Source organism: Girardinichthys multiradiatus, chromosome 19, assembly GCF_021462225.1.
Source record: "Girardinichthys multiradiatus isolate DD_20200921_A chromosome 19, DD_fGirMul_XY1, whole genome shotgun sequence".
Classification (NCBI taxonomy): domain Eukaryota; kingdom Metazoa; phylum Chordata; class Actinopteri; order Cyprinodontiformes; family Goodeidae; genus Girardinichthys; species Girardinichthys multiradiatus.
Genome location: NC_061811.1, coordinates 38,161,441 through 38,176,303, shown reverse-complemented (window position 1 = coordinate 38,176,303; position 14,863 = coordinate 38,161,441). Strand labels below are relative to the sequence as shown.

The 14,863-nt window shown below is 40.8% G+C and overlaps 1 protein-coding gene across 5 annotated transcripts in view; it reads left to right on the top strand.

Annotated features, from left to right (window-relative positions):
- Positions 1-14,863, top strand: part of mipol1 (mirror-image polydactyly 1) — a 99,518-nt gene that overhangs the window by 27,170 nt on the left and 57,485 nt on the right. For 3 of the 5 annotated variants that reach the window (XM_047344914.1, XM_047344917.1, XM_047344913.1), the window contains exons 3-7: positions 3,411-3,486; positions 5,990-6,030; positions 6,272-6,557; positions 12,758-12,863; positions 14,360-14,465. In XM_047344914.1, the coding sequence (XP_047200870.1) occupies positions 3,411-3,486; positions 5,990-6,030; positions 6,272-6,557; positions 12,758-12,863; positions 14,360-14,465 (615 nt within the window). The remainder of the gene's footprint in view (positions 1-3,410; positions 3,487-5,989; positions 6,031-6,271; positions 6,558-12,757; positions 12,864-14,359; positions 14,466-14,863) is intronic. The other 2 variants (XM_047344916.1, XM_047344915.1) reach the window with 1 other exon arrangement.

The following is a 14,863-nucleotide window of genomic DNA, read 5'->3' as shown; positions in this document are numbered from 1 at the left end:
TTAGGAATGAAATACTTCAGCCTAATGTTCCCTTAGAAATTGTTTGTTGTTGGACATGAAGGCAGTCACTCGACCTTAGGAGGAAAATCACAGCATATTTCTGTTCAAATGCAAGAATACTCTGAGATCTTTACAATAAAAAAACAATGCAAACATAATCATCATCGAGTGGTATTGTTTAAAATCAGGCAGTAATTATTTCTGGAAAGGCAATTTCATGACCGATTTACGATCTTTTGAAAAGTTTGACCTGTTGATACCATGACCGGCCCAGTCTAATCTCTTTGTAAGAGCCTAAAATAATAAAAAGAGCAGCATTGGGAATATTGTTTTTATAGTCTTCCAACTGTGAGCAGTCAGTCATACTGCTGAGTGTGAGAGGAGTCATTGTAAAAACAGCAGTGTCTGTCTGTAAATCATTACCTTAACTCTGAGATTTCTAAAATACTGCCAACATTTCCAAACTCAGCATGTTCCTTGACAGTAAGCAACTTTGCTGTGCTCTGATCAGCCTTCCTGTTATCAGCCTTCTCCCAGAAAAAGCTGCCGAAGGTTTCAACATGTCGTACATAAACTTTACCTTCCTACATTTCTTTGTGAGAAGAGATGTAGGATGTTGCTGAGGTATTTGACTTCATTTCAAATACCTCACCGATGATATGAATCAGAATCAGAATCAGAATCAGAAAAGCTTTATTGCCAAGTACGTTTTTGGACATACAAGGAATTTGTTTTGGCGTAGTCGGTGCAATACAGTACAAATTAAACAGTACAAACATATCTACAATATAATATAAATATAAGTGCACAGTTTTAAGTGAGTGAGAGTAAATATAGAGCAGTATAAGATGCAAGAGCAATACAACAGTGCAGGTGATCATTGTGCAAGTAAAGCAGTGCAAGTAAGCAGGAGTCCAAGCTGAGCGTTAATGTAACGCATAGAGTTACAGGTTCCAGGTGTCCTGTCAGCAAAAAAAGGGGGGGTGTGGGGGAAAGGGGGAATGTCAGGGTGGTTTCCGGGCTTTGTTAACCAGGCTGGTGGCAGATGGGAAAAAACTGTTCTTGTGGCGTGAGGTTTTGGTCCGGATGGACCGCAGCCTCCTGCCAGAGGGGAGAGTCTCAAAGAGTCTGTGACCGGGGTGGGAGGGATCAGCCAGAATCTTCCCTGCCCGCTTCAGGGTCCTGGAGGTGTACAGTTCCTGGAGCGACAGTAGACTGCAGCCAATCACCTTCTCAGCAGACCGAATGACACGCTGCAGCCTGCCCTTATCCTTGGCTGTAGCAGCGGCGTACCAGATGGTGATGGAGGAGGTGAGGATGGACTCAATGATGGCTGTGTAGAAGTGCACCATCATAGTCTTTGGCAGGTTGAATTTCTTCAGCTGCCGCAGGAAGAACATCCTCTGCTGGGCTTTCTTGATGAGGGAGCTGATGTTTGGCTCCCACTTGAGATCCTGGGAGATGATGGTTCCCAGGAAGCGGAAAGATTCCACAGTGTCAATTGTGGAGTCACAGAGGGTGATGGGGGCAGGTGGGGCTGGGTTCTGCCTGAAGTTCACAACCATCTCCACTGTCTTTAGAGCGTTGAGCTCAAGGCTGTTCTGGCTGCACCAGTCCAACAGATGGTCCACTTCCCATCTGTACGCGGACTCGTCACCATCAGAGATGAGTCCGATCAGGGTGGTGTCGTCCGCAAACTTCAGAAGCTTGACAGACTGGTGACTGGAGGTGCAGCTGTTGGTGTACAGGGAGAAGAGCAGAGGAGAGAGAACACAGCCTTGGGGGGAACCGGTGCTGATGGTCAGGGAGTCAGAGACGTGCTTCCCCAGCCTCACGCGCTGCTTCCTGTCAGACAGGAAGTCAGTGATCCACCTGCAGGTGGAGTCGGGCACACTCAGCTGGGAGAGCTTCTCCTGGAGCAGAGCTGGGACGATGGTGTTGAAGGCAGAGCTGAAATCCACAAACAGGATCCTGGCATAGGTTCCTGTGGAGTCCAGGTGCCGGAGGATGAAGTGAAGGGCTAGGTTGACTGCATCATCTACAGACCTGTTGGCTCTGTAGGCAAACTGCAGGGGGTCCAGGAGGGGGTCGGTGATGTCTTTTAGGTGTGAGAGCACAAGGCGCTCAAAGGACTTCATCACCACAGAGGTCAGGGCGACGGGTCTGAAGTCATTAAGCCCTGTGGTCCTTGGCTTCTTGGGAACAGGGACGATGGTGGAGGACTTGAAGCAGGCTGGCACATGACATGTCTCCAGTGAGGTGTTAAAAATGTCTGTGAAGACTGGAGACAGCTGATCAGCGCAGTGCTTCAGGCTGGCTGGTGAGACAGAATCCGGACCAGCAGCTTTCCGGGGGTTCTGTCTCCTGAAGAGTTTGTTGACGTCCCTCTCCTGGATGGAAAGAGCCGTCCTCGGCGTGGGTAGGGGGCTGGTGGGGGTTGGAGGTGCCAAGGCCCCTCTTGAGGTTGGGGAGGTGGGGGTGGTGGATTGTGGCTGCAGCTGTTGGGGGGCGTCGTGGGAGATGGTTGCAGGACTGTCCCTTTGTCTTTCAGGGACAAAATGGTTAATTGAGTTAATTGAGTCTCTGTTGTTCTCAAAATGTTTCTGCACTTTTGAAACTGTATTGTTGCATAGATTTTGATGATTTTAATGCTGTTTTTATTTTGACTTAGAATATATTTCATGTACCTCTTTGGCAGCATTATGACACATTGATGAGTTTTCTGTATTTGATGTCCTTGTTAAGAAAATTTGACTGCTCAAGAACTGAAAGTGGGGATCTGTTGAAAATCTTTGACCAGTCAGTATCTAACCTGCACAAAGAATTCTCTTAGCTTATCTTCAATTTGAAAAACAAAGATTAGTTTTCCAGCTAACAGCTTGTCAGGCCAGTGCCGAAAGATTTACCACGTTACCACAAAAAAATTCTTTATTTCAAAACTGTCACTGCAGTTCATGCCAATACTGTTTTTTAAACCGTTGCTTTAAATGTTTAACTGCTAATAAGTCTCTGTCTACCATCTACTAAGTATCACTGTGTAACAGTGGCCTTCTCATGTGAAACGTCTATCACAGTACCACAAATCCCCTTCATCTTTGTTGTAATAAAAGCACATACTCCTGTATTTCAATAACCATCTAATGCAAAGGAGGAGCACTTCAAAAGTTCATGAAATAGTGTTTTCATTAACTACTTTTAAAATGGCTGAAACTTGTTTGTCTTGGCCCGGTTCAGTTTATCCAAAAATCTAAAAAAAAAAAGAAAAAGGTTTTGCTTTAATACAGTCAAGAAAATGATTGCTCATAACCTCTAATCTAAACTGTTACTTTAAAGTGTAGTTTACAATGGACAGACAGACCAATGGTTTGTGTCAGTTTGTTTCAACTGGTGAGTTTTTTTTTTTTTTTTAGTTAATCCCAGAGTGAATGAGGAGCTGCGGCAACGTCTGCCTTCACCTTCCAGACAGCACCTTAGTAACATAAACAGGTTGGTGCACCACTTTCAGATTCTACAGTCACGGCCTGAAATTTTGAAAGTGACACTCATTTTGTTTGTCACAACCTTTCCTGCTTCAGTGTTGTCTTTTGTCCTTTTTGGTAATACAAAGTTCAGTAAAAAACTTTACATGATTCAGAAGTTATTTATTGAGAAATTCATCAACTTCATGCAAAGAGGCAGTATTTACAGGATTACCTGCCTGGATATCAGCGTCTGGGCCAAATCCTCACTGATGATGTCTGATTTTTCCTTTATCTTGCTTTATCAGTTTGTCATAGTTCAGGATAGTACAGGAATGAGCACAGATTCTCAATGGGATTCAGTTCTGGAGGGGTTTCAGTGACCCAAATGAACCCAAAATGTCTCAATTTTGATCTTTGAGATGCTTATAAGTGACTCAGCAAACATTGTTCCATTGCTGGAGTATGTTTTCATCCCACTCTTTATTTATGGCAATTCTTTAGGGTAAAATTGTGAGTGAGCCCCACACCTGAGTAGCCTCAGGAGGTTTCACTATTAGCATTACACTGTACTAGTAACGAGAACATGACTGGACAACACATCTTTCCTTGGAGGTTCTTGTTTATTAACTTTCATTTTATTTTCATGTAAATGATTCTCATCTGGTTATTTTTCATAGCTGTGTGGAATATGCACAATCTGCCACCATAAGAACTGAAGCTCTAAGCAGTCTCAGTACCTTTGGCCACCACTGTACAGGTCCTTCTCAGAATATTAGCATATTGTGATAAAGTTCATTATTTTCCATAATGTCATGATGTAAATTTAACATTCATATATTTTAGATTCATTGCACACTAACTGAAATATTTCAGGTATTTTATTGTCTTAATACGGATGATTTTGGCATACAGCTCATGAAAACCCAAAATTCCTATCTCACAAAATTAGCATATCATTAAAAGGGTCTCTAAACGAGCTATGAACCTAATCATCTGAATCAACGAGTTAACTCTAAACACCTGCAAAAGATTCCTGAGGCCTTTAAAACTCACAGCCTGGTTCATCACTCAAAACCCCAATCATGGGTAAGACTGCCGACCTGACTGCTGTCCAGAAGGCCACTATTGACACCCTCAAGCAAGAGGGTAAGACACAGAAAGAAATTTCTGAACGAATAGGCTGTTCCCAGAGTGCTGTATCAAGGCACCTCAAGTGGGAAGTCTGTGGGAAGGAAAAAGTGTGGCAGAAAACGCTGCACAACGAGAAGAGGTGACCGGACCCTGAGGAAGATTGTGGAGAAGGGCCGATTCCAGACCTTGGGGGACCTGCAGAAGAAGTGGACTGAGTCTGGAGTAGAAACATCCAGAGCCACCGTGCACAGGCGTGTGCAGGAAATGGGCTACAGGTGCCGCATTCCCCAGGTCAAGCCACTTTTGAACCAGAAACAGCGGCAGAAGCGCCTGACCTGGGCTACAGAGAAGCAGCACTGGACTGTTGCTCAGTGGTCCAAAGTACTTTTTTTGGATGAAAGCAAATTCTGCATGTCATTCGGAAATCAAGGTGCCAGAGTCTGGAGGAAGACTGGGGAGAACGAAATGCCAAAATGCCAGAAGTCCAGTGTCAAGTACCCACAGTCAGTGATGGTCTGGGGTGCCGTGTCAGCTGCTGGTGTTGATCCACTGGGTTTTATTTCAAGGGCAGGGTCAATGCAGCTAGCTATCAGGAGATTTTGGAGCACTTCATGCTTCCATCTGCTGAAAAGCTTTATGGAGATGAAGATTTCATTTTTCAGCACGACCTGGCACCTGCTCACAGTGCCAAAACCACTGGTAAATGGTTTACTGACCATGGTATCACTGTGCTCAATTGGCCTGCCAACTCTCCTGACCTGAACCCCATAGAGAATCTGTGGGATATTGTGAAGAGAACGTTGAGAGACTCAAGACCCAACACTCTGGATGAGCTAAAGGCCGCTATCGAAGCATCCTGGGCCTCCATAAGACCTCAGCAGTGCCACAGGCTGATTGCCTCCATGCCACGCCGCATTAAAGCAGTCATTTCTGCCAAAGGATTCCCGACCAAGTATTGAGTGCATAACTGTACACGATTATTTGAAGGTTGACGTTTTTTGTATTAAAAACACTTTTCTTTTATTGGTCGGATGAAATATGCTAATTTTGTGAGATAGGAATTTTGGGTTTTCATGAGCTGTATGCCACAATCATCCGTATTAAGACAATAAAAGACCTGAAATATTTCAGTTAGTGTGCAATGAATCTAAAATATATGAATGTTAAATTTTCATCATTACATTATGGAAAATAATGAACTTTATCACAATATGCTAATATTTTGAGAAGGACCTGTAGGTCCTGCAGGATTTCTGCTGATAAATGTCTGACTCACTAAAAACTACAAGAATTCTTTGCAGCTCTGCAATGATGGCACCTACTTCACCATCATGAAGACATGTTGCATCTTTAACCCTCTAAGAATCACGACTCACTGTTCTTCATGTGGTTTACAGATTCGGAAGCAGTCTAAATCTGGATTGCAGCTCACCTCAGGGTAACTCCATCCATCCCTCCCTCCTACTGGCCAAACACTATTATACATCTTTGCTTGCCTCAGGGCTTTAGTTCTTCCAAGCACTTTCTTACTTTAATACTTACTTGTGATTGTGATTACCTCCTTCCATGCTTCCTGGTTGGCTTCTTTGTTTCTTCCTACCAACTTTACAAATTGCCACTGAAATATTTCAGGTACTTTTTCCATTCTACTGACTTGTTCTTCTGTCTCCCCCTCTCAGCCCCTTGCTGTCTTCAGGAGTTTCCGGTCTGCTGCTCTCCTTCGCCTAACTGTTCCCCTGTTTGGAGGACTGCCTCTCCTGTGTCACCTTCATCCATTAAGAGCTCCTTGGCTGCATTGCCTTCAAGCTTTCCAGGAGGTACAGGAGAGATGGAAGCAGACATCCGGCCGAGCAGCGATCCTTTTTCTTGGGCAGAGAGCGCCGGGGACTGCTTAGATGAAGAAGCAGCATTTAAAGGTCCAAATAGTCCTGTTCTGGGAAGAAACCTGGTAACTGCTGGCAACAGGTGAGAGGCTAGTTATCGTAATGACTGCTACTAGTATAATTGTATTACTACCAATATTTCAACTCTTAGTTGTATTGGAGTGACATTAATGACTGTTCAAAACACAATTGCTGTAGATGAAGCACCAAAAGATGTAGTACAGGTACTTCAACTCCTTTCACATCCACTTCAACTAATGTAGACATTAAAAAGTGTAAATGGTGGTGTGGGCGGTGGCGCTGGGGTAAAACGCACGACCCATATGCAAAGGCTACAGTCTGCTACGCAGCGGTTGCGGGTTCAGGTTCCGGCCCCGTTGACCTTTGCTGCATGTCTTTCCCTCTCTCTCCTTCCCATTTCCTGTTGGTCAACTTGCAAAAGTGTAAATGTTTCTTTCTGAATATCCCAACCAGTTTTTTTTTTATTTTTCAATAACAAATTCCATGTATAACATCCACAGGGGGATGTTTAACAAGTGAATTGGATTCAAACGTGTCTTTTTGTTTACTGAATATATTTAGCAACCTTAAAGTTTTTTCTAGTTAAGATATATCTTAATGAAAAGTTACACTTCTCAACTTCTTCACAGTGATGTTGGAAACTGGAAACCATCCGAGGCTTTAGCTTTTCTCATAGAAAACTATGTTTTAAAGAATCTTTGTTCAGTTTCAAATTATCCAGTTCAGGATTGATTGCTCTATTTTAGTATTATTATTTAGTATTATATTATTTCATTTAAATTTGAAATTTGAAATGCAGTGAGAAGTAGACCTTTAGCGAATGCTGAGGCTTTTCTGTCACTCTATCACTTTTTTTCTGCCATTAGCCTAAAATGCTCCTGCACCATGTAAAAAGTCAGCCTCCATTTGCAATATTTATGCAGCACCTTCTCCCTTGCTTTTGTATAGTAAGCCATCCTGATCAGCATTATTAGTCGACTGTGTCAACCACTAAAGACTAGTCAAGGAAAATCAAGAGTCTCAAGCCTACATACACAATGGTTTAGAGTCCATACCTTCATATCCTGAACTCTTAATAATAGCTTACACATTTAACCAGACGTCACTTATTAAAAAACAACTGGATAGTGTTTTGCAAGACAGACTTCTCTTGAGGAGAAATGTTGTTGCGTTTTAACAACCCTTTCCACCTCTTTTGTTTAGATCAGATTTTTAAAGGCAATTAGATTAGTATGTAATCTGTACAAGAATGAAAATAATTGATCCTATAGGCAGCATGTACAGTGAGAACTAGACAGGGCCTAGGACAAAGCCTTGGGGATCTCTTCAAGTAAGGAGAGGGACAGAGAAAGCTCACTTTGTGAATATGACCTGAATACTAAAGAGTTCTGTAATGTCTACAGAATATTCACGTCGTGATAAGTAAAGGTGGTTATCCAATTTGCTAAAGGTGCTGTTTTCACTCAATAAGCTTAAAGCTGTAAAACATTTATTTATTTCAGAAATTATCATCAAATTCTAAATAACAGACTGGGAAATATGATTTGCGGTGTGTAATCTTGTTCAAATGCTGCTTGTTGAGTAATGTTTTTCGCTTAGTTTACTAAGCGAAAAAAATTACTCAACAAGCAGCATTTGGACAAGATTACACACATGCTAGATGAGCCATTTTCCAATGGCTGTTATATTTTATCCTTCTCAGATTCATCACTTATCAAAAAGAAATTTGGAAAATGAAATATTTGTGCTGGTTGAGCTTAAATGCCAGTTAAAGTTTACACGACCAGTTAATTGATTGTATCAACTGAAGGAGGTATTTAAGCCATTCACATTTGAAACAAAAACAGTAATCTGTAAGAGGAAACAACGTTTTTCACAGCACTGTTTTTTATGAATGACGTACAATTTTAGTATTGCCAGAAAAAAAATGCAAGGACAGTTAATTTTTTATTTACGGAACTAAAATGATATTGCAGATATTCTTGCTATTTATCATTGCAATTTTTGCATTTTATTATATAGCATTGCAGGAATGCTATATAAATAAAATGTACATCTGCGTTTACAGCAAGAATCTGCTTAGTTAATTTTAGTTAGTTTTTTTTTTTGCCACACTATCCGCAATTTTCAATTAGTCGGAAGCCAGAATGGGCAGTTGACCTGCAAAACCAGCTCCGGTGTTCAGTCAGAGTTTAGAGGATGTCAGACTGACCTTAATGACCCTACATCATTTAGAATAAACAGGAAGAACACAAATGTCATCTATCTGAGCTGTTTTAATTAAATAATAATATTGCTGGTATTGGAAATTCTATAATATGTGTGCTTATTTTTAAGGATTAATTTTGTATCTGTAGAGCTGCACCACAAAAAGATTTATTAAAAAGTTTATTGCTTTTCACTGAATCCTCATCTTTTCTTGTAGATACTGTGATTCATGTTAATATCCCTTCTTTCGATTCTTTTTCAAATAAACGTGTGGAGCATTTGAAGGTGCTTCACTGTATGAAGTGCTAGTTGTTAAATTTAGATTTGATTTGATTAGCTGAAGTGCTTGAGGGCCTTATAGAAATAGAAAGATAGTAAAAGCATCTGCAGCTGGAGGGGGAGCAGTTGATTAGAAGGAGCTGATATAATAAAGTCAGAAACAGTCAATTACAAAATACAGTGTCACTCATATTTCCGTGTCTTATTTACCTGCTTTATTACACTAAGAAGCAATCTGACCTTTAAGGTAATAAGGGAGAATTACAGGCGAACATCAGTCAGTGCTTATTAAATCTGCTACCTGCACTTCTGTGCTTCAGATCTGATAATGTGATAATCACTTTAAAATACCTAACAACACACAAGAGGAAACTAATGAAACACACTGGGGTGATGTCCAAGGAGACCTGACCAAACACAGCTAAACTGACCAACAGCCTCTCTACCTGCTACAGTAAAAACTCACGTTTGTCTTTATAGATATAAAAACCCAGAAACAATTGGCCACACATTTCTAGAAAATACGATCAAATGTGCTGAAAATAGTTTTTCACCTATAAAGCAAAATGCCACTGTGCTTTTTCTTTATATTATGTTGTGAAATTCTGCTCTTTAAATACTTTCAAAGGGTTTACCATGCATGCACACCTTGGATGACCTCATGTAAATAATAGGTCATTCAATTTATTAAATCGTTTATTCTGAGTTGATTCATTTGTATTTATCTCAGTGTTTTTCTATTGTTGCATTTATTTGTCCATGTTGAATTTGTCCTTGCATATTGTTTCATTTAATCGAGTAATGGAATCAATTTTCATAGTTGCCCTGATGATACGACATTATAATGCCATGTCTCCTGAGGACCCCAAACCCAATGATGGGGTTTTCAACTGTATTTTAGATTACTGGATGAGACAGAATTTCTCTAAAGTCAAATAACAAAAAAAGGGAAACTGAGAAGTTTGATCCCTCGATAGTTGGAACACACTTTCTTGTCCCCATTCTCAAAAGTAGGACCATCACCTCAGTTTGCCACACTACAGGTGTTGTTCCAGACTTCCATGCAATATTGAAGTGGCATCCCAACCTTCATGGCCTCTCTATGTCCATGGCTTCGAACGTTCTCTGGCTGGATCTCATTCAAACCTGGCCCAGCCACTGGGAAGCTTGTTAACTTCCTTGACGACCTCTGATGATTCTGAACATGGCCTATTCATGCTGAACTAATTTATGCATTCATCTTTAGTTCATCTTTAGTAGAATTGATTACTGCAACAATGTCTTCACAGGTCTGCCTAAAAAGTCGATCAGACAGCTGCAGTTGATCAAGAACGGTGCTGCCCGCGTCCTCACTAGAACTAAGAAAGTGGAGCATATCACCCCGGTTCTAAAGTCCCTAAACTGGCTCCATGTAGCTCAGAGAATAGACTTTAAAATACTTCTGTTAGTCTATAAATCACTGAATGGCTTAGCACCAAAATACATTACAGACTTGTTGTCAGTGTATCAACCAGCCAGACCTCTTAGGTCTTCTGGCTCAAATCTACTCTACACACCCAGAACCAGAACCAAACATGGAGAAGCAGCTTTTAGTTCTTATGCTCCACTAATTTGGAATAAACTCCCAGAAAACTGTAAAAGTGCTGAAACCCTAAGTTGCTTTAAATCAAGATTAAACTCTTATTTGTTTAGAGTGGCCTTTGACTGTGCCATCTAAACATTATTAGTTACGTTTTCAGTTTAGACCTTTCCTTTCATTTTCTTATCCATCATTCTATTCTCTTTACTTTTTTTATTACCTCTGTTGTTTGATTTTCTGTATCATTGTAATGTTTTTCCTCAGGTACAGCACCTTGAGTGCCTTGTTGCTGAAAAGCGCTAAATAAATAAACTTGACATGACTTGACTATTTTGATGCAGTTTCCCAAACCTCCTTCAGACCATAAAACTTCTTGAGAGAGGTTGGACTCTCTTCTACTCTGAAGTAGCCTGATAAAAGACTGGGGTGGGTTTGCTTGTCACTCCTCAGATCAGTCGTCTCGTGTTGGGGTTTACCTCAGTGAATGAGAGGGTCACATCCCTGCGCCTTCGGGTCAGAGAGAAGACAGTTGTTTTAGCCTATGGGCCGAGCAGTGTTATTCTGCTGGAGAACGTCAAGGCCCACCTGAAAAACAGCGACACCTGGAGGAGTGTGATTGGGAGGAATGGCCACTCTGATCTAAAACCCAACCTGGTGTTTTGATGTTGGACTTCTGTTGCATTGACTGATTGTCCATAACAAACACCATGGTCAGGCGTAAGGGTGTTCATCAGTGCACTTGGCACTAGGACACCCTAGGCCAGAGGTTGATGATTGACTTTATAGTTGTGTCTTCTGACCTCCAGCCGCATGTCTTGAATACTCTGGTGAATAGAGGATCTGAGCTGTTTACCGATCACCGCTGACAGTGAGTTGGATCCACTGGTAGAGGAGAAATCCGGACAGACTTGGTAGGCCTAAGCATGTAGAGAAGGTATGCTGGGAACGTCTGGTTGAGCACTCGGTCAGGGATGTATTCAATTCATATATGTATATGTGGCAACAAAAAAAAAAACTTTACTAAAACTTTACTTTTGAGTCTCAATGATGTTTTCTGCTAGATTCCTAACAGGATGTGAATGTTTCAATCTTACAATAACCAAGATTAATCAGTAGAGATATTTAGCCCTTTCCTACCAGATAGTTCCAAAAATGCCTGCATGTGTCATTCAGCCGGTCCCATACCTATCATTCCAAGACCTGAGGGAAGAAGGAAGAAAAACATTTACAAGTGGTGGTTATGTACAGATACTAAACAGGAATATGAACAGATTCATGCTGGTAAAACATCTGACCTGTTCAGCTTCATGGTCCACAGCAGCATCCACTGTGATTGGTGGAGTCAAAATTTGGCTCAAACAATGACTCAGTACAACGTGATCTCTTTGTACTGATTTTTATGGTGGTTTCTTCAGGTGCTTGTAGAGGAATTTAGTCTAAAATGTGACTTGAAATATATTCAATAAATTAGACCCTGCATTCCAACGTAGCTCATTTGTCAGATTAAAGGTAAGTTTTGAAAATAAAACCCTTTAGTAATAGACATACTTTTAATTACGCCCACATTTCTGTATTAAAAATGTTTTTCATTGGTCTGATGAAATATTCTAATCTTACATGTCTTGTTTTCATGTGCTGGAAACAGAAAATCATCATAATCAACAGAAATACAGCATTGTAAATATCAGTCTGTGTGGAAACAATCTATATAATGTGAGGTGACTGTGGCTCAGTAGGAAGAGTAGTTGTCTTTCAATCAGAAGGTTGTGGGTTCAATTCCAGCTTCCTCCTGCCATATGATGTCAATGTGCCCCTGGGCAAGGCACTTAACCTCAAGTTGCCTACCAATCTGTTTATTGGTGTATGAATGTGTTAGTGAGTGTGTTTGGATGAATGGGGCTTTAGTGTAAAGCGCTTTGAGCGGTCTGTATGACTGGAAAAGCGCTATATAAGTTCAGTCCATTTACCATTTAACTTAGAGATGGAGTTACTAAATAAATGATCTTTATATTAATATTTTAATATATGAATATAACTGTTTACATTTAGTCAAGTTCAGGCAGATTCTTCTCCAAGCAAAAACGACTTTTACTATTTGGAAGCCACGGTTATCACACTGTTCACGTATGTTGCCTACTGTAAAGCTGATGACTGTTAGGTTACACACATTAAATGGACAGTTATGTTTTGTGCAGCTCTCCCCAGATTTCTGCATCCAGCCCACATCAGACTGTTGATCAAGCCCGAAACATCTCGTTCTTACTGAAGGAGCTGGACGCTATGAGGGAACTCAACAACAAAGTAAGTACTCTCATTACAGAACTCGCATGGTGAGCTGCTGCTTCAGAGGATGCTAGTTCATCTACCATCAGAAGGGAGACTTCTAGCTTCCCTTTTTCTCCCCAGTTCAAGGTTTAACTTGTGGGGAATGTTTTGTACTGACACACACATAGATCGGAGGGACCTGGGGCCTTGGTAAGCTGCTACAAATAAAACTGCGAGCACAGAGAAGCTGTGGTCAAAATCTAAACAGTGAAGTGTTTAGATTTATTAAATACATTAAAGCTCTGTCTGATACAAGTAGTAACTGTCTTGTTTTTGAATGAATCTGCTGTTATAGAATGATTCCAAATGATTTCTTAGAATGACATGAATATTAATATTGTTACACTGACCATTTTCATGTGTAGGGTTTTTAAGGAGGGATAATGGAAATAGACTCTGTCCTTTTAAAAAGTTTGGTGAGAGTTTTTCCTAAATGGATTTGACATCCGGTGTCAACACATTATACGGAGGGTCTCCTGAAACCCATGTCACCAACCATAGATGTGGCAGGACGTTTCAGGAGGACTTTACAAGGCCAGACACCTCAAATGATGAAGAAAGAGATTAAATAGAAATTACAAAGAACCAGAAGAAGTCAGATGTGTGAACCTCTGCTCTCATGAAGATAAGTTGTCAAGTTTGCTAGTCTGATCCACTGTCCGAATGTGACTGTTGAAATTGCTGTGGTGTGTTGTCAACATCATCTGTGTTTATCTATCTGCCTTATTTCTGTGGATGTTTCCCTGCTGTACTCTGGAAACTTTTTTTTTATGCAAGCCTTCCTGAAAAGAACATTTTCTGTGTAAATTCATAGAGACTTTTAGGGAAATCAAATAAAATTAGGGTTATTTAGTAAGCTAATATGATTGCTGAACTTTCCCTCATGATTTTAGACATCATTTTTATCAGTAGATGTAGTTTGATGGTTGTTCGTCCCTTTATTTTTTTACTTTGGCATATTACAGATATTCTATATTAGTTTGATTGGTAATACATTTTTACTTTGATTCAGTTGTGATTTTTCTCCGTGTGTACATAACATGTTCTGATCTCTGGTTGAAGGTAAGTCATAGTGCTGAGAAACAGATTCAACTCCTGGACTTTTGAGTTTATAATTAACTGATCAGTCAGTGGAAAAGGAAAAGAATTTAGCTCAGATTGGTAAACAGATTGTTTAATTATTGATGGCATACATGAAACTGATTTACCTGTTAACTACTTAGAAGTATTTATCATAGCACTGATATTATCTACAACAATATTGTTTCAAAAATCAAAAAATCAGTTTTTTGCTGTTCATGATTGGCTGGATAACAAGGAGGCCCAGTAGTCCCAGCTGCTTGTTCTTTAGAAGCATCGTCATCTTCAGCACATCTTTCTGTCAGTCATCTAAAACTAAACTGTTAGATTGAATTTCTCTGAACAAGTCATGTCAGCAGCAGACGGTGTCTAACTCAGAAACTGTTTATCAGGTTCAAAAGCAGATGGTTCAGAAGGAGAAAGAGCTGCTGCAGAAGGAGGTGGATGAAGAGCTGAACAAGCAGCACCAAGGAGTCCAAAACTGGGAGACACCCACAGGTAAGGAGTGAGGAGGAGGCAGACGACCCTAATACATGCCCCCCCAACTGCTTTGAGCATGTCCAAAACGTTTGTGCCAAGTTTGTGTTTTAATATTGTGGTGGCAGCAGGCAATGCTCCAGGGTTGAGGTGTTGGAAGTCTCATTACAACCAATGCATAACTGCGGGGGTTTTGCACAGCAGTTTGGCTCGGCTGCTGAAATTTTAAAGCAGGACTGGTCATGCTAGCACTGCTGCTTTGGCTGCCATGCCCAACTTCTCCCTCACTACAACCAATATGATTGTGCTGCACTCTCACCATGCAGCTGCAACTAGTCCTTGTAACAAGAATACTCCATCATGCTAATCCTCCTTTGCACATAGTAATTAGTATGCACTTCACTCAGTGCTTGGTAGGA